The following is a 20,390-nucleotide window of genomic DNA, read 5'->3' as shown; positions in this document are numbered from 1 at the left end:
ACAAAACAAAAAAACAAACAAAAAAACAAGCAGGATCCATAACTCTCCCAGACTTCAGACAATATTACAGAGCTACAGTAATCCAGACAGTGTGGTACTGGTACCAAAACACACATACGGATCAATGTAACAGAACAGAGAGCCCAGAAATAAACCCAGACACCTAGGGTCAATTAATCTTCGACAAAGGAGGCAACAATATAAAATGCGAAAAAGTCTCTTCAGGAAGTAGTGCTGGGAAAACTGGACAGCTGCATATAAATCAATGAAACCTGAACACACCCTCACATCATGCACAAAAATAAACTCAAAATGGCTTAAAGACTTAAGCATAAGACATGACCCCATCAAACTCCTAGAAGAGAACATAGGCAAAACATTCTGACATAAACCATACAAGTGTTTTCTTAGGTCGGCCTCCCAAGGCAATAGATAAAAAGAAAAAATTTTTTTTAATTTGCATGGAAACACAAAAGACCCCGAATAGCAAAAGCAATCCTGAGAAAGAAAAATGGGAGAAGAGGACAAGATGGCGGAGGAGTAGGGGGACACGCTCGCCCTCTCCCACAAACACAACAAAAAAAGCACATCTACAGAAGAAATGACTCGCACAGAACAGCAACCAATCGCTGGCAGAGGAACCTAAACTCCAATAACGGCAAGAAGTTCGTGACATTATTGGGCAGAACGGGAGAAAAGAGGAGAGTGAGAGAAGGTGAATCCGAGCGGGACGGGCGCTCCCGAAAGGGAACTGCGGAGGAGAAAGGGATCCCGCACCCTGGAAAGTCACCTACCGGGCGAAAGATCAAACGAACCGGAGGAATCTCCAGATGCAGAGAAGAGTATAGCAGTAAGTTGGAGTACGGAAAAACGGATCAAGAACCCAACGGACCATCTGAACTACGGGCACAGTCACCAAAAATTGAGACGCCTGGGTGGGGGCTGGGCACCGAATCCTCAGCTCCAGAGGTTAGTCCCCAAGAGGGAGCCGGGGGACGCCTGGGGGGGGCTGGGCACCGAGACCTCGCCTCCGAAGGTTAGTCCCTGAGAAAGGGCCGGGGGGGTGCCGCCTGGGTGGGGGCTGGGCACCGAGACCTGGCTCCAGAGATTAGTCCCTGGGCTAGGAGGGCAGGGCAGAGCGGAAACTGCTTGGGAGGTCTAGAAACTATTTGACGGGGCAGAGACTGCCTGGGAGACTAGAAAACAAAGCTGTCGCAGAGGAAGGGAGCAATACTCTAGGAGCGGGGAAGTGGAAAGCCACATCAGAGGGAACCTGGGAGAAGAGCCTGGTCTGCGCCAGTGCTGGGGAGGGGAGAAAAGAAGGGGTGGGTCCCCATAGAATACCCCCACGCCACAGCAAGCTTACAGGCCCGCTAGCTAGCTGAAAACTCTGCTTCCCAGTGCATCCCCTCCCCCCACCCCTGCCACGCCCTACGCTCTCATGGACCTGGGACTGCCTGCCATCCAGGAGGGCTGGCCTCAACAATTGCCTGAAGCCTACCACTGCAGGGGCTGTCCCTGCACAGGCCTGCTTGCCCTTTGGAGGGGCTACACTTCTGCAGAGCAGCACCAAACACCACCAGCCCCCGAGAAAAGGCCTGCAGCCCAGAAAAGCTAGAACAAGCTTAGCCAGGCTGTGAATAGATCGGCCTAATTCTCGGACGGTTTTTCTGACTCGGGTTGCCCCGGGGAGGAGCCTCTTGGGTTTCCAATGGTCCTGCTACCCACCCAAGCCCCCAGGGGATGCTCTAGTGGACCAGCTGCATAGGACTGCCAGCTCCAGGCAGGACCCCCTGCAGCCCAGAAAAGCTGCAACAAGCCTGGCCGAGTTGGGAAAAGATCTCAGATGGTTTTTCTGAGTTGGGCTGCCCTGGGGAGGAGCCTCTTGGGTCTCCAACGGCCCTGCTACCCGCCAAAGCCCCCAGGGGGTGCCCCACTCCCGTGAAATAACTGCTCAGCACCACCAGCCCCCTGGAAGAGCCCCTGCAGCCCAGCAAAGCTGCAACAAGCTCGGCCAGACTGTGAAAAGATCCGCCTACATTCTCAGGCTGTCCTTCTGAATTGGGCTGCCCTAGGGAAGAGCCTCTTAGGTTCTCAGTGACCCAGATAGCTGCTCCAGCCCCCAGGGGGTGATGCACCCCTGAAGAGCAGCTGCCCAACACCGCCAACCCCCTGCAAGAACCCCACAGCCTGAAAACACCAGAGCAAGCTCTGCATGACCAAGTGAGCAAGCTCTGCTACCATCGTGGTGTGGACCTCCCAGTCCTGTCTGCCCTCAGGAAGTCCTCCTTTGCTTCAAAGAAACACTGTTAGCCCCATCAACACTCCAGAAAAGCCACACTGCCTCAAAAAAGATTGACCAACAACACCAGCCCTCAGGAAATATTCCACAGCAGTGACAAGGCAAACACTGCCCAATAACGGAGAGTACAACTCCCTCAGGAGAAAGAAAACAACAAGAAAGATGAAGAAGCTGAGAAACCACCCCTAGTCAAACCAACAGGAGAACTCACCTAAAACAGTCAACAATGACACAGATCTCTGCAGTCAGACAGACCTGGAGTTCAAAAGAGAAATAGTGAAAATATTGAAGGAATTAAGAGAAGATATGAACAGTAATGCAGATACCCTCAGAAAGGAACTAGAAAATATAAGGAGGAGCCAAGAAAAACTAGAACATTCATTTGCAGAGATGCAAACTGAACTAGGGGCAGTAAAAACCAGAATGAATAATGCAGAAGAATGAATCAGTGATATGGAAGATAGAATAATGGAAATCACTCAATCCAGTCAACAGACAGAAAACCGAATCAAAAAACTGGAAAGCAATATAAGAGGCCTATGGGATAATATAAAGCGGGCCAATCTACGCATAATAGGAATTCCAGAAGGAGTAGAAAAAGATAAGGAGATGGAAAATATATTTGAAGAAATTATCGCTGGGAACGTCCCAAATCTAAAGGACACTGGGTTCAAGATACAAGAAGCACAGAGGGCCCCAAACAAACTGAACCCAAACAGACCCACAGCAAGACACATCATAATAAAAATGGCAAAAGTTAGTGATAAAGAGAGGATCCTAAAGGCACAAGAGAAAAACAGAATGTTACCTACAAGGGAACCCCCATAAGAATATCAGCTGATTTCTCTACAGAAACACTACAGGCCAGGAGGGAATGGCAAGAGATATTTAAAGTGCTCAAAGGAAAAAATATGCAACCTAGAATACTCTATCCAGCAAGAATATCATTTAAAATAGAAGGGGAAATAAAAATTTTTCCCAACAAACAAAAACTTCAAGAATACAGCAACACAAAACCCAGCTTAAAGGAAATATTGAAAGGGCTTCTCTAAACCAAAAAGAAAGGAAGGAAAGGGAAGAAAAAAGAAAAGAAAAAAAAAAAAAAAAAGAAGAAGAAGAGGAAGAACTAGGACTGAGGAAACTGCAATCAGAGAGCAGTCACTCAAATAAGCCAGCATACAGATTTAATCATGAACATGCTTCAAACAAAATAAAATTAAAAAGAAAAAAATCAAAAAGAGTCATCAAAACCATAAAATGTGGGCAAGGGATGTTAGGAGGTAAATAACCCTTTTTGTTTGTATGTATGTCTCTCTTCTTAATTTTAATATAGTAATGAAGTGTTTGAACTTACAGGACCATCAGGCTAAAACACACAATTATGGGAAGGGGTTAGCATACTTAAAAAACAGGGCAACCACAAGCCAAAACCAAATACTGCATTTGCAAAAAAATGAAAAAAAAAATACACTCAAGCAGATAATAACAGGAGACCATCCAACCAACAAAAAAAAAAGGAAAAAAAAAAGAAAGGAAGAACGGAGAACCATAGAATCAACTGGAACACAAGGTTCAAATGGCAATAAATAATCATCTATCAATTATCACCTTAAATGTCAATGGGCTGAATGCCCCAATCAAAAGACACAGAGTGGCTGAGTGGATAAAAAGGCAAAAACCTTCAATATGCTGCCTACAAGAAACTCACCTTAGGACAAAAGATACATACAGATTGAAAGTGAAAGGGTGGGGAAAAATATTTCACGCCAATAGACATGACAGAAAAGCAGGAGTCGCAACGCTCATATCAGACAAAATAGACTTTAAAACAAAAGACATAAAGAAAGACAAAGAAGGACACTATTTAATGATTAAGGGATCCATCCAAGGAGAGGATGTTACTATCATCAACATATATGCCTCAAATATAGGAGCACCCAGATACATACAACAAATATTAACAGACATAAAGGGAGATATTGATGAGAATACAATCATAGTAGGAGACCTAAATACCCCCCTCACATCAATGGACAGATCCTCTAGACAGAAAACCAATAAAGCAACAGAGATCCTAAAGGAAACAATAGAAAAGTTAGACTTAATTGATATCTTCAGGACACTACATCCAAAAAAATCAGAATACACATTCTTCTCAAATGCTCATGGAACACTCTCAAGAATCGACCACATATTGGGACACAAAGCGAATCTCAATAAATTTAGGAGCGTAGAAATTATCTCAAGTATCTTCTCTGACCACAATGCCATGAAATTACAAATCAACCATGGGAAAAGCAAAGAGAAAAAACCTACTACATGGAGACTCAACAACATGCTACTAAAAAACCAATGGGTCAATGAGGAAATCAAGAAGGAAATTAAAAACTACCTTGAAACAAATGATAATAAAGACACAACCTCTCAAAATCTATGGGATGTTGCGAAAGCAGTGCTCAGAGGGAAATTTATACCAATACAGGACTTTCTCAAAAAAGAAGAAAGATCCCAAATTGACAACTTAACCCTCCACCTAAACGAATTAGAAAAAGAAGAACAAAAAAGTCCTAAAGTCAGCAGAAGGAAGGAAATTATAAAGATCAAAGAAGAAATCAATAAAATAGAGACTCAAAAAACAATAGAGAAAATTAATAAAACCAAGAGCTGGTTCTTTGAAAAGGTGAACAAAATTGACAAACCCCTGGCCAGACTCACTAAAAAGAGGAGAGAAAGAACCCAAATAACCAAAATTATAAATGAAAAAGGAGAAATCACAACGGATACAGCAGAAATACAAAAAACCATAAGAGAATACTATGAACAACTGTATGGCAACAAGTTTGACAATCTGGAAGAAATGGACAATTTTCTAGAATCTTACAGCCTGCCAAAACTGATTCAAGCAGAAACAGACCAACTGAACAGACCGATCACTAGAAATGAAATTGAAGAGGTCATAAAATCACTCCCTACAAATAAAAGTCCAGGACCAGATGGCTTCACAGGTGAATTTTATCAAACATATAAAGAGGAATTGGTACCCATCCTCCTTAAACTCTTTCAAAAGGTTGAAGAAGGAGGAATACTCCCAAAGACATTCTATGAGGCCACCATCACCCTCATTCCAAAACCAGACAGAGATACCACCAAAAAAGAAAACTATCGGCCAATATCATTGATGAATATAGATGCAAAAATTCTCAACAAAATCTTAGCCAACCGAATCCAACAACATACCAAAAAAATTATACACCATGACCAGGTTGGGTTCATCCCAGGTTCACAAGGATGGTTCAACATACGCAAATCAATCAGCATCATACACCACATTAACAAAAAAAAAGTCAAAAATCATATGATCATCTCAATAGACGCAGAAAAAGCATTTGACAAAGTTCAACATCCATTCATGATCAAGACCCTCGCCAAAGTGGGTATAGAGGGAACATTCCTGAATATAATCAAAGCCATTTATGATAAACCCACAGCAAATATAATCCTCAATGGGGAAAAACTGAAAGCCTTCTCACTCAAATCTGGAACAAGACAGGGATGCCCACTCTCACCACTGCTCTTCAACATAGTTTTGGAAGTCCTGGCCACAGCAATTAGACAAACAAAAGAAATAAAAGGCATCCATATAGGAAGAGAAGAGATAAAACTGTCACTGTATGCAGATGACATGATACTATACCTAGAAAACCCTAAGGACTCAACCCCAAAACTCCTTGAACTGATTAATAAATTCAGCAAAGCGGCAGGATATAAGATTAAAATTCAGAAGTCAGTTGCATTTCTGTATACCAGCAATGAAACATTAGAAAAGGAATACAAAAATACGATACCTTTTAAAATTGTACCTCACAAAATCAAATACCTCAGAATACACCTGACCAAGGAGGTAAAGGACCTGTATGCCGAGAACTATAAAACTTTAATCAAAGAAATCAAAGAAGATGTAAAGAAATGGAAAGATACTCCATGTTCCTGGAGTGGGAAAATCAATATTGTAAAAATGGCCATACTACCCAAAGCAATCTACAGATTCAATGCAATCCCTATCAAATTACCCATGACATTGTTCACAGAACTAGAACAAACAATCCCAAAATTTATATGGAACCACAAAAGACCCAGAATCGCCAAAGCAATCCTGAGGAACAAAAACCAAGCAGGAGGCATAACTCTCCCAGACTTCAAGAAATACTACAAAGCCACAGTCATCAAAACAGTGTGGTACTGGTATCAAAACAGACAGACAGACCAATGGAACAGAATAGAGAATCCGGAAATTAACCCTGACACCTATGGTCAATTAATCTTTGACAAGGGAGGCAAGAACATCAAATGGGAAAAGGAAAGTCTATTCAGCAAGCATTGCTGGGAAACCTGGACAGCTGCATGCAAAGCAATGAAACTAGAACACACCCTCACACCATGCACAAAAATAAACTCCAGATGGCTGAAAGACTTAAATATATGACAGGACACCATCAAACTCCTAGAAGAAAACATAGGCAAAACACTCTCTGACATCAACATCATGAATATTTTTTCAGGTCAGTCTCCCAAAGCAATAGAAATTAGAGCAAAAATAAACCCATGGGACCTCATCAAACTGAAAAGCTTTTGCACAGCAAAGGAAACCAAAAAGAAAACAAAAAGACAACTTTCAGAATGGGAGAAAATAGTTTCAAATGATGCAACTGACAAGGGCTTAATCTCTAGAATATATAAGCAACTTATACAACCCAACAGCAAAAAAACCAATCAATCAATGGAAAAATGGGCAAAAGACCTGAATAGACATTTCTCCAAAGAAGATATACAGATGGCCAACAAACACAGGAAAAAATGCTCAACATCACTGATTATAAGAGAAATGCAAATCAAAACTACCATGAGATACCACCTCACACCAGTCAGAATGGCCATCATTAATAAATCCACAAATAACAAGTGCTGGAGGGGCTGTGGAGAAAAGGGAACCCTCCTGCACTGCTGGTGGGAATGTAAACTGGTACAGCCACTATAGAGAACAGTTTGGAGATACCTTAGAAATCTATACATAGAACTTCCATATGACCCTGCAATCCCACTCTTGGGCATCTATCCAGACAAAACTCTCCTTAAAAGAGACACATGCACCCGCATGTTCATTGCAGCACTATTCACAATAGCCAGGACATGGAAACAATCCAAATGTCCATCCACAGATGATTGGATTCAGAAGATGTGGTATATATACACAATGGAATACTACTCAGCCATAAAAAGGATGACATCATGCCATTTGCAGCAACATGGATGGAACTAGAGAATCTCATCCTGAGTGAAATGAGCCAGAAAGACAAAGACAAATACCATATGATATCACTTATAACTGGAATCTAATATCCAGCACAAATGAACATCTCCTCAGAAGAGAAAATCATGGACTTGGAGAAGAGACTTGTGGTTGCCTGATGGGAGGGGGAGGGAGTGGGAGGGATCGGGAGCTTGGGCTTATCAGACACAACCTAGAATAGATTTACAAGGAGATCCTGCTGAATAGCATTGAGAACTATGTCTAGATACTCATGTTGCAACAGAAGAAAGGGTGGGGAAAAAAACTGTAATTGCAATGTATACATCTAAGGATAACCTGACCCCCTTGCTGTACAGTGGGAAAATAAAAAAAAATAAAAAATAAAAATAAAATATTTAAGCTGAAAAAAAAAAAAAGAAAAAGAAAAATGGAATTGAAGAAATCAGGCTTCCTGACCTCAGACTATAATACAAAGCTACAGTCATCAAAATGGTGTGGTACTGGCACAAAAACAGAATTAGAGATCAATGGAACAGGATGAAAAGCCCAGAAATAAACCCACCCACCCACGGTCAACTAATTTACTATGGAGACAAGATTATAACATGGAGAAAAGAAAGTCTCTTCAATTAGTGGTGCTGGGAAAATCAGCTACATGTAAAAGAATGAAATTAGAATATTCTCTAACACCATGCACAAAAATAAACCCCAAATGGATTAAAGATCTAAATATAAGACTGGATACTATAAAACTCCTAGAGGAAAACATAGGCCAAACACTCTGACATAAGCTGCAGCAGTATCTTCTCAGACCCACCTCCTGGAGTAATAAAAATAAAACCAAAAATAAACAAATTGGACCTAAGTAAACTTTTTTTTTTTTTGTCTTTTCTAGGGCCGCACCTGCGGCATATGGAGGTTCCCAGGCTAGGGGTCGAATCAGAGCTGTAGCTGCCAGCCTACGCCAGAGCCACCATAACACCAGATCCGAGCCTTGTCTGCGACCTACACCACAGCTCACGGCAACACTGGATCCTTAACCCACTGAGCAAAGCCAGGGATCAAACCCGCAACCTCATGGTTCCTAGTCAGATTTGTTAACCACTGAGCCATGACAGAACTCCTGGACCTACTTAAACTTAATAGTTTTTGCATAACAAAGGAAACCAAAAGCAAAATGAAAACACAACCCACAGAATGGGAGAAAACATTTGCAAATGAAGGGACTGACGAGGGATTAATCTCCAAAATACACAAACCCATACAGCTCAATATCAAAAAAACCAAAAAGCCCAACCTAGAATGGGCAGAAGATCTAAATATACATTGCTCCAAAGGAGACAGACAGATGGCCCAAAAACAAACAAACAAACAAACGCATGATGCTCAATATTGTTAATCATTAGAGAAATGCAAATCAAAAATATGAGTTACCACCTTCCACCAGCTAGAATGGCCATGATCCAAAAAATCTACACACAAGGAGTTCGAGTTGTGGCGCAGCAGAAATGAATCCGATCAGTAACCATGAGGTTTCGGGTTCAATCCCTGGCCTCACTCAGTGGGTCAGGGATCTGGCATTGCCATGAGCTGTGGTGTAGGTAGCAGACACAGCTTGGATCCTGCGTTGCTATGGCTGTGGTGTAGGCCAGCAGCTGTAGCTCTGATTGGCCCCCTAGCCTGGGAACCTCCATATGCCAGAGGTATGGCCCTCAAAAAGCCAAAAAAAAAAAAAAAACCAAAAAACAAAAACAAAAACGATAAATGCTGGAGAGAGTGTAGAGAAAAGAAAACCCTCTTACACTGTTGGTAGAAATGTAAATTGGTACAACCACTATAGAGAACAGTATGGATGTTCCTCAAAAAACTAAAAATAGAATTACCATATGATTGGGCAATCCTACTCCTGGGCATATATCCGGAGAAAACCATAATTCGAAAAATAGTGTTGTAAATACACTATTTACAACAGCCAAGACATGGAAGCATCCTAAATAGATGAATGGATAAAGATGTGGTACATATATACGATGGAATAAATGAAATAATGCTATTTGCATCAACATGAACTGACCTAGAGATTATCATATTAAGGGAAGTTAGTCAAAGATAAGTATCATATGATGTCACTTATATGTGGACTCTAAAAAAGGATGCAAAGGAACTTATCTGCAGAACAGGAACAGAATCACAGTCTTTGAAAACAAACTGTGGTTACCAAAGGGGACAGATGGAGGGTAGGAGTGATAGACAGGGGGTTTGGGATTAGTGCATATGCACATTGTAGTATATGGAATGACTGGCCAAGGGCAATCTGCTATATAGCGTGGGGAATTCTTCCCAATATTCTGTGATGATCTATATGGGAAAAGAGTCTGAAAGAGAATGGATGTGTACATGTATAACTGAATCACTTTGTTGTACAGTAGAAATTATCAAAACATTGTAAATCAACTAAACTTCAACGAAATGTTTAAAAATGAAAATAAAAATAAAAATAAACAAATGGGACCTATTCAAACTTACAAGCTTTTACACAGCAAAGGAAACCATTAAAAAAAAAAAAAAAAAAGACAACCTACAGAACTGTAGAAAACAGGTGCAAATGATGCAACTGACAAGGGCTTCATCTCAAAAATATACAAACAGCTCACACAACTCAACAACAACAACAAAAATAAACAACCCAGTTGAAAAATGAGCAGAGACCTAAATAGACATTTTTCCAAAGGAGACATACAGATGGCTGGTGGCCAGTAGGCATATGAAAAGATGCTCAACATCACCAATTATTAGAGAAATGCAAATCAAAACTACAACGAGGTAGCATCTCACATAGGTCAGAATGGCCATCATTAATAAGTCGACAAATAACAAAGGCTAGAGAGGGGTGTAGAGAAATGGGAACCCTCCTCCACTGGTGGTGGGAATGTAAATTGGTACAACCACTATGAAGAACAGGACAGAGGTTCCTTAAAAAACTAAAAATAGAGATGCCATATGATCCAGCAATCTCACTCCTGGGCATCCATCTGGAGAAAACCCTAATTCAAAAAGATACATGCACCTTAATGTTCAGAGAGGTACTATTTATAATAGCCAAGACATGGAAACAACCTAAATGTCCACAGACAGGTGAATGGATTAAGAAATGTGGTATTGGAGTTCCCGTCGTGGCGCAGTGGTTAACGAATCCGACTAGGAACCATGAGGCTGCGGATTCAATCCCTGCCCTTGCTCAGTGGGTTAAGGATCCAGTATTGCCGTGAGCTGTGGTGTAGGTTGCAGATGAGGCTTGGATCCCGCGTTGCTGTGGCTGTGGTATAGGCCGGCGGTGGCAGCTACAGCTCCGATTAGACCCCTAGCCTGGAACCTCCATATGCCGTAGGAGCGGCCCAAGAAATAGCAAAAAGACAAAAAAAACAAACGTGGTATGTACACACACAATGGAATACTACTCAGCTATAAAAAGAATGAAATAATGCTATTTGCAGCAACATGGACAGGCGTAGAAATTATCATAGTAAGTGAAGTAAGTCAGACCGAATGACAAACACCATACGTTATCATTTATATATGGAATCTAAAATGTGACGCCAATGAACTTATATACAAAATAGAAACAGACTCAAGGACATAGAGAATAGACATGTGTTTGCCACGTGGGAGGAGGGAGTTGGACTGGGAATTTGGGGTCAGTAGATGCCAACTACTACTTCAAAAATGGATAAAAAATAAATTAAAAATAAAAATAAAAATGGATAAAAAACAAGGTCCTATTACATAGCACAGGGAACCACATATAATCGCCTGGGATATATGTATAACCAGGTCACTTTCCTGTACAGCAGAAATTGGCACATTGTAAATCAACTATAATTTTTAAAAAGGAATTTTTTTTTCTTTTTACAGCTGTATGTGTGGCATATGATAGTTCCCAGGCTAGGGGTGAAATTGGAGCTGCAGCTGCTGGCCTACACCACAGCTACAGCCACACCAGGCCCTTAACCACTGAGCAAGGCCAGGGATTGAACCTGCAAACTCATGGATACCAGTCAGGTTCGTTTCCACTGAGCCACAAGTGGAACGCCTCAAAAAAAGATTTAAAAAAAAAAAAAAAAAAAAGAACTCCCACTTAGAGTTCCCTGGTGGCTCAGTGGGTTAAGGATCCAGTGTTGTCACTGCTTTGGCTTGGGCCGCTGCTGTGGCACAAGTTTGATTCCCTGGCCTAAGAACTTCCACTGCCACCAAAGAAAAAAAAAAAAAGAGTAATTCCTAATTAATTATAGGTAGATGGATATCCTGAAAACTATTTGATTATGTCTTTTAAGCAGCACAAGTATGATCTCTGTGACCCTTTCACACTGTTCTTTCTTCTAGGAGAGCAGTGACACATTTCTACTTTGTCTTGCCACCCTATCCCAAGTTCTGAATTACTGGAATATAATTTAATAAGATGTTGCCATAATTAGTTATTCTCTCCCAGTTATGCCTGGGCTTTTAGTCTTAAAGATCCTACTTATATCAAAAATAATTTTTCCAAAAGAAGAGGGGAATGTCAGAATTTTTAAAGCAGGTTCTCAATTTTGATAACCTAGATTCAGCTACATAGAATAAAGCAGTTAATTCAGAGCTGTAACATTTTAACAAGAAAGTTTTCCAATCACCCTAAACAGCTCAGACCATGTGGGTTATGACAGTATGCATTTGCTGCGTATCTGTAACAGTTACATCTCCAGCCAGGAAAAGGTAGGAGGCAAATGGATTTTCCAGTGCTGCCTACAATTCCCAGAGGTAAGCTAACTCCTGTGTAATTTACCATCACACAGTCAGGACACTCACTGTGCCCCACCCTTGGGGTGACGACTATTCTGAACACCAACCCCAACCCCTTGAGACCTCACAGGTCCTCAGACCTAAAAGTCAACAAAGCTGAGAACAATGTCCAGGAACTATTTTCCCACTTGCTTAGCGCTCAGACCTCTGATCATCTCACTCTCCTTAGGAGACAGAGGGAAACAGCCCCTGCATTTTTGTGCACTTTCCTCTGTGGGAGATGCTGATGTGTGTTGCATCCTACAGCTTCCCAAGGCTGGAGTGGTAGATTTTCCATCCTTAACATCCAAGAGTCAGCAAATGACAAAGCACTGAGGAAATCCAGCAGGGCCAGGGCAGTGATGGTGGTGAGGTACAGCGCACAGGAGTGCAGAGGTGGAATGGAGAAGCAAACTGTCAGCCAGCAAGGCCTCCTTCACCCTACCCTCTCAGGCAGAGGGGACAGGCTCAAACCCCCGGAGGCAGTCAGTCAATGTTAACAGTGCAGAGAGGCGTGTCATTTCCAAATATTCCCATCAAAAAAAGCTTTGGGGGAGTTCCCTATATTGCCTCTCTATATAATAACAATGAATAATCAGAAGGAGAAATAGAGAAACAATTCCATTTACCATCACATCAAAAACAACAAAATACCTAGGAATAAGTCTACCTGAAGAGACAAAAGACCTGCACTCTGAAAACTCTAAGATGCTGATGAAAGAAATCAAGATGACACAAATAGTGAAAACATACCATGCTCTTGGATTAGAAGAATCAGTATCACTGAAATGACTATACAACCAAAGCAATCTATAGATTCAATGCAATCCCTATCAAGTTACCAATGGCATTTTCAAAGAACTACAACAACAACAACAAAAAATTTTTGTATGAAAACACTAAAGACCCCAAATAGCCAAAGCAATCCTGAGAAAGACAAGTTGAGCTGAAGGAATCAGGCTTCCCTGACTTCAGAGTATAACAAAGTTACAGTCATCGAGCAGTATGGTACTGGCACAAAAACAGAAACAGAGATCAATGCAACAGGATAGAAAGCCCAGAAATAAGCCCACCCACCTGGGTCAATTAATCTACTATGAAGAGGGCAAGATTATACAATGGAGAAACGCCAGTCTCTTTAGTGAGTGGGCTGAGAAAGCTGGACAGCCACATGTAAAAATGAAATTCCGCACTCTCTAACACCATACACAAAAATAAACCCAAAATGGATCAAAGACCTAACTATAAGACTAAAACTCTTAGAGGAAAACATAGGCAGAACACTCTCTGACATAAATCACAGCAGTATCTTCTCAGATCCACTTCCTAGAGTAATGACAATAAAAAAGCAAAAATAAACAAATTGGACTTAATTAAACTTAAAAGTTTTTGCATAGCAAAGGAAACCATAAGCAAAATGAAAACATAACCCACAGAATGGAGAGAAAATATATCCAAATCAAACGACTGACAAGAGATTAATCTCCAAAATATACAAACACTCATATAGCTCAATATAAAAAAAAAAAATCAAAAAATGGGCAGAAGATAGACATTTCTCAAAAAAAGACATACAGATGGCCAAGAAACACATGAAAGATGCTCACCATCACTATCATTAGAGAAATGCAAATTAAAACTACTAAATGCATATCAAAAGTATCATCATATCAATCAGAATACTAGCCATCATCAAAGTCTACAAACAATAAACGCCGGAGAGGGGGCAGAGAAAAGGGAACCCTCTTACACTGTTGGTGGGAATGCACAATGGTATGACCACTAAGGAGAACAGTATGGAGGTTCCTCAAAAAACTAGAGTTACCGTATGATCCAACAATCCCACTCCTGGGCAAGTATCTGGAGAAAACCATTAATTCAAAAGATACATGCACTCCAACGTTCACTGCAGCACTTCTACAACAGCCAAGACATGCAAGCAACCTAAATGTTCATGGACAGATGAATGGATTAAGAAGATGTGATACATATTCACAATGGAATACTACTCATCCATAAAAAATGAAATAACGCCATCTGCAGCAACACGGATGGACCTAAAGATTATTATACTAAATGAAGTTAGTGAAAGATACACATCATATAATACCCTTTATATGTGGAATCTAAAAAAAGGATACAAATCAACTTATTTTTGGAACAGAAACAGACTCACAGACTTTGAAAAAAAACTTATGGTTACCAAAGGGGACAGGTGGGGTGGGGGGAGGGATGGACTAGGGGGTTCAGGATTGGCATGTACACACTGTGGTATATGGAATGACTGGCTAATGGGACCTGCTATATAGCACGGTTAACTCTACTGAATATTTTGTGATAATCTCTATTACAAAAGAAACTAAAAAAATGGATATGTGTACATGTATAACGAATCACTTTGCTGTACAGCAGAAATTATCGCAACATTGTAAATAAAATGTACTTCAATGAAACTTTTAAAAAGGAAAAAAAAGCTTTGGGGGAGTTCCCTCTGTGGCACAGCAGATTAAGGATCCAACTGCAGGGGCTTGGGCTGCCCTAGAGGTATAGATTCACTCCCCAGCCCAGCACAGAGGGTTAAGGATCCAGTGTTGCCTCAGCTGCATATGTCGCAGCTAAAGCTCAGATTCAATCCCTGGCCCAGAACTTCCATATGCACAGGTATGGCCATATAGTTTAAAAAAAAAAAAAAAAAGGTTTTGGTTTGTTGTTAATTTTGGCAGCCAAGAGGATAAATTGCAATGATCTAAAATGCCCCATTTCCCAACTACACTACTTAAAACAAGGCACATTGCAACAGAGCAGTCCACAGAGGGAATGCGTCATTTCGCAGTTGTTAAACTACCAAAACTTCAAGTGCCACCAAGGCTTCCCTTTACGGGAATCTAACTTTTGAGATGCAAGCTGCCTCTTTTCAGTAATTGTCCAATTACCTAACTACCTCCTTCAAATCTGCCCCAGCGCAGCCGCCTGGGGCTCTTCATTCTTTCCTGAAGTCTCTCCTAAACAGCTTTGTCCCTGACAGCTTCCCTGTCCTGAAAAACTGCTTGGAGGGGGAGGGTTAAGATAAAAGGAGACACAGCCAGAAGAACACAGGGACGCTACACCTGTATCACCTGGGACCACAGCTGCCTCTGCTCTCACACTTCCACGGACAGGCTGCGTCCACAAACACTAGAGTGCTCTGCTCCTGGCAACAGCCACAGAAAAATCCCAAAGCCCATCATCTCCCCAACCAGAGAGCTGGGGCAGTGAAGGCCCCACAGGAACCCCACTTCTGGGGGCCGCTGTTGGCCACTGCATAATATTAATACAAAGATGACAGGACAGGAGTTCCTGTCGTGGCGCAGTGGTTAATGAATCCAACTAGGAACCATGAGGTTGCAGGTTCGATCCCTGCCCTTGCTCAGTGGTTAAGGATCCAGCGTTGCCGTGAGCTGTGGTGTAGGTTGCAGATGAGGCTTGGATCCCGCGTGGCTGTGGCTCTGGTGTAGGCCGGCGCTACAGCTCCGATTGACCCCTAGCCTGGGAACCTCCATATGCCGCAGGAGCAGCCCAAGAAAAGGCAAAAAGACAAAAAAAAAAAAAAAAAAAACTTACAGTATGTCATAAATGCAACACCCAGATATCTGCCCATGCATAAAAGCCTTTCTAGTAAAAGTTAAGTTTTAATTTATCACAAGAGATCCCACATCTTTGACAGACTAACTGAAAAGACACAGAATTCCAAAAGCTGAGCATCCTAATGCAGAGGCACAAGTGAGCTCCGGCATTCACAGGAGGCTAAGAGGAGGCCAGAGGCAAGCCCAGGGGCCCACTGCTGCCAGCGTCAGCACCCTCTGCAGCAAGGCACAGGGGAGGGCGGTGAAGGGACTGGAGGAGGCAACAGTACACAGGGCCTGGGGGGCTCGATTCCTCAGCACGATGAGGGGCCGACCCAAAGGCACTCATCATACAAGAGGCGGAACTCAGGCGGCCCTTAGTCCCCCGCTTCTCGTGGTCTCTGACCTGGGAGCGCCCTTGCCTGCGCTTCTTATCAGCGTCTGCAATGCGCCCTCGCCAGCCGTCCTCATCAGCCTGCCTAGGCAGATTTATGCTTTATGGGAAAATACTGATCTTCCCTGACCCATGAACCATGTTTGTTTTTTGTTTGTTTGTTTTATGACAAGATGAGAGGATGCGGCCTCCTGACTGCCCTAGACCTGTCGACCCAGATAAGAGAACAAGGGGTAACCCACTCCCCAGGCCTCTCCATCCCAGGGAGCAGTGTCCCATTCTAAGAATCAGTGAGGGAGCAAGGCTGAGGCAGATTTTCACCAGGAAAGTAAGGGCATTCCACCGCTCCTCCGGCCCCAAAATCATCCAGGAATCTGGAGACCCAAGCTACCACCCAGGCGCTTCCAATTCCATCATCTGCCTCCGGCTGAGTCAAGAGCAGCCTTTCCAAAGGGCAGCCTGTGGTTGCAGGAGCTGCCCAGGAGAGCCTGCCTGTGCCAGGTGGGGCCAGAATCTGCCCCGGCTCGCCCGCCTACCACTCCCGAGCCAATCTTGGGTCCTCTCCTTTCCTTTCTTGGCGTTAAGACATAACCAAAGGTCAGTCTCACTTACCAAAGCCATGTCTGAGGCTTTCTTTTCTCTCGCCAGCAGCAGTGAGGACAGTAACTGGGATTTCCCTGGACAGATGGCACAGTGTTATTTTCTCACTACAAGGACCCTGTAGACTGCCAGGCTTGGAGTGGAATTCTCCATCTCCCAGCCACATGGCAACAGACAAGTGACTTCGGCTCTGAACTGTGATGTTTTCCAGCTGTAAACTGGGGACATTCCACCCCATACCTGACTCAGTTTTCATGCAATAGGAACTACTCCACCTCCTGCTGTGCCTGGACCACAGTATTACACTATTAAGGGAATTCATTCTGCGGTAATGAAGTGACAAAGATAATGTTTTCACCAGACTCACAGACACAGAGAGCAGACTTGTGGTTGCCGAGGGGGAGGGAGTGGGGTGGACTGGGAGTTTGGGGTTAATAGAAGCAAACTATTCCATTTAGAATGGATAAGCCATGAGGTCCTGCTGTAGAGCACAGGGAACTACATCCAATCACTTGAGACAGAACATGACAGAATATGAGAAAAAGAATGTGTGTATATACATATATATGTATAACTGGGTCACTTTCTGTACAGCAGAAATTGACAGAACATGGTAAATCAACTATAATAAAATAATAAAAAAGAATGGGTGTTTTCATCACGCTTTCACATGATCTCACTTACAAAAGGTACTTGAACAAAGGACGGGGTTTTCTCTGGCATTACCTGCAGCCCCCGCCGTGAGGTCAATGGCAGCTTGGATGGCAGGATTGGACTTCATGTTCGCCCGCTCCTCTCCTAGGCTCCGTGGAGGGCAGCTCTCTGGAGCTCAGGACGGGCACCTCATATCCCTGGAGGGGGCAAGAGTTCACCATCAGTCAGGCCACTGCAGGCTAGCTGCATAGCTACTGGACTTGAACTTCTAGGAGCCAGGAAACTGGCTCTACATTGCTTCAAAAGAGGGGGCTTCAGATATCAGAGCAGCTTAGTGATCTGTGTTGCCTTCCCCACCCACCACCACCTCCCCATGAAAAGCACGCAGATCCAAACCCTTGCCTGAGCAGAGCAGCTATGGCAACAGGTGGGAGCACTTCAACCAACCTTTCTGAAACCTCAATTGAATGCCCAATAAGAAGCCAACAAGACATCCCAAGCCCCCAGTTAGTTTTTCAAAGGCCTAAATTCAACTATCTTTCCACCAGACTCTTCCAAATTCGGACAGCAGCTTGTGAGAAGCCCCTAAGGGAAGGTCACAAAACAGCAGGTCTGGAAAAGAAGGGGTTAAGAGTTCTGCCAAGTGACATTCACCTGGGTCTGAATGCCTGCCCTACCACCAGTAGCGTGGCCCTTTGGGTCCCTAAAGCTGGAGGTCCCTGTTTGTACAAGTGAATAATAAAAGTACTATCATTACAATACAAGGGCAATGACAAATAGCCGCACCAGACAAACACAATGATGAACTGAGAGCCACACACCACGAGATCTTAGAACAACTACAGCACAGCACCAAACTCTGCCGTCAGAGTCCCCTCCAGAGCTTCTCAATCCTAAGGGGCACACAAATCACCTGGGGACCTTGTTAAGTTACCAATTCTGATGCTACTGGCCTGGTATGCTCCCAGGTGAGGCTGATAATGCCAGCTACCAAGCACAATTTGAGAAGCAACACCCGGCCACTGTGCCCCAAAAGGCTAGCTAAGAATCACCTGGGACACTGGTTAAGTAGTCAAATAACCAGGCCTCTCTCCCAGAGATCTTGATTTAATAGGTTTGAGCTGGAGCCTAACAGTTTGGGAAACCCAGAGTCTTCTCCTCCACCTTTAGACAGACGTCAACCACTGCTGAGGCATGGACTTAATAAACAGTGTCTAGGAAAGGAGAGGCTCATTAACAGAATATTTCAATAAGCAATGCTGTACGGTTTTCAAACTACGTCATTGACTCCTGGGTGAATAACATGGAACACTTTTTACTCTTCACACTGAAGACCTATGTGTCCCCCATCAGGACACCTCTTAGAGGAGGGGGTGAGCGGGGCAGAGGACCCGATCAATGAACACACCGACATCATCCTGATCATCAGCAGAAAATCATTTTAGCCACCAAGAAGTTTTTGAACCACTTCAAGCATGTTGCCAATGACCAGACACCAAAAATCTTCCTTTCTTTACCAAAAAAGTAAAAAAAAAAAAAAAACAAAAAAAAAACTTTAAAACCAGCAACAACAAAAAGCATAGATAGCACTTAATAAAGCAACTAAGCCACACGAACCCAACTTCACGTTACTGAAGGCCTGGAGAGGCAGCACCAGTTACTGATAAGGGGGTGGCCCCTGGAAATCTAGAGAAGGATATCAGTGTCCCGACCCAACATCCTCGTTTTCCAGACGGAAAGCTGAGGCCAGCGAAGGCAAAGGCTTGTCAAAGGTCACACACGGAATCAGTGGCAGAGAGGGTGCAATGCACGTCTTGCCTTTTGGGCCTGTGCCTACCAACCAATACTTCACTCCAGAGTATCCCAACCTGGTCACACAGAAAAAACCCAACCCTGCCTTTTAGAGGAAAATGGAGGCAGTGAGGAGAGGAGCCACACAGGCAGGGTATGTCCAGCAGAGCCTCTCAGAAAATTCTCTAGGGTTCATTCCCTTGGGGGGTGGACATCTCTTTCTTAATTTAGCAGGAAAGAGGCACAGCAGATGGTACTATCTCATCAATGCGAAGTCAACCCCTTTAGGTAAAAGTCAGAAACGCATCAACTGCTACAAATAACCGCTTGTAGAATTTTTAGGACAGTAAACAGAACACAGAGTAACTCAGAAGGTGTGGGCAACTGTTTCAAATTAAGCGTAGGTTTGGCTTGAAGATAACAGGTCTTGCAGAGGCAAGACTGATTAGCATGACTTAATTACATTGATTCGTGAGCCTTTGGTACCCGTGGAACAGAAAAACTAAGTCCTTACAGCGTCCCTTTTACCCCTCTTTCAAACTACACCAAAGTCCGACTCCAGAAGAAACAGCGCCAAATATCTTCCCGTTCCTTGGGGAAATTCTCTTTTCTTGGGGGAAAATCCGAGGAGGCCTCATTCCCCACTAATTAACACGAATTGCTCCGGGAAGATTCCAGCTTCAGGCCGAAGCTGGCGCGGTGGGAGGCCGCCCTCCATCCAGACCGCCCAGAGCTGAAGCCCAAGGGCGTTGGGATGCAAACCGGCCTCGCTGCTCAGCAGCCGGGAAGGGGCTCCAGCTCCGGGGGCTCGGGATCCCAGTCCGCACGAGGGGCGGCTTAGGGAAACGACTTCTAACTTGGTCTTCCCGGTTCGCTGACTCTGCCCAGCAATCTGCGAGTCTCCCATTCATAAGCGCCTCCGCC

The 20,390-nt window shown here is 43.3% G+C and overlaps 1 protein-coding gene across 3 annotated transcripts in view; it reads right to left on the bottom strand.

The window, feature by feature from the left end:
• Positions 1-20,390, bottom strand: part of SLC25A15 (solute carrier family 25 member 15) — a 56,997-nt gene that overhangs the window by 36,024 nt on the left and 583 nt on the right. The window contains exons 1-2 of one of the 3 annotated variants that reach the window (XM_013980468.2): positions 19,981-20,388; positions 17,748-17,872 (exon numbers count right to left, since the gene is read on the bottom strand). In XM_013980468.2, coding sequence (XP_013835922.1) covers positions 17,748-17,802 — 55 coding nt within the window. In that variant the 5' untranslated portion in view covers positions 17,803-17,872; positions 19,981-20,388. 3 annotated transcript variants of the gene reach the window in all.

The sequence above is a fragment of the Sus scrofa genome, chromosome 11 (assembly GCF_000003025.6).
Source record: "Sus scrofa isolate TJ Tabasco breed Duroc chromosome 11, Sscrofa11.1, whole genome shotgun sequence".
Classification (NCBI taxonomy): domain Eukaryota; kingdom Metazoa; phylum Chordata; class Mammalia; order Artiodactyla; family Suidae; genus Sus; species Sus scrofa.
Note: the sequence above shows the minus strand (reverse complement) of the source record. Positions and strands in the feature narration are given on the sequence as shown.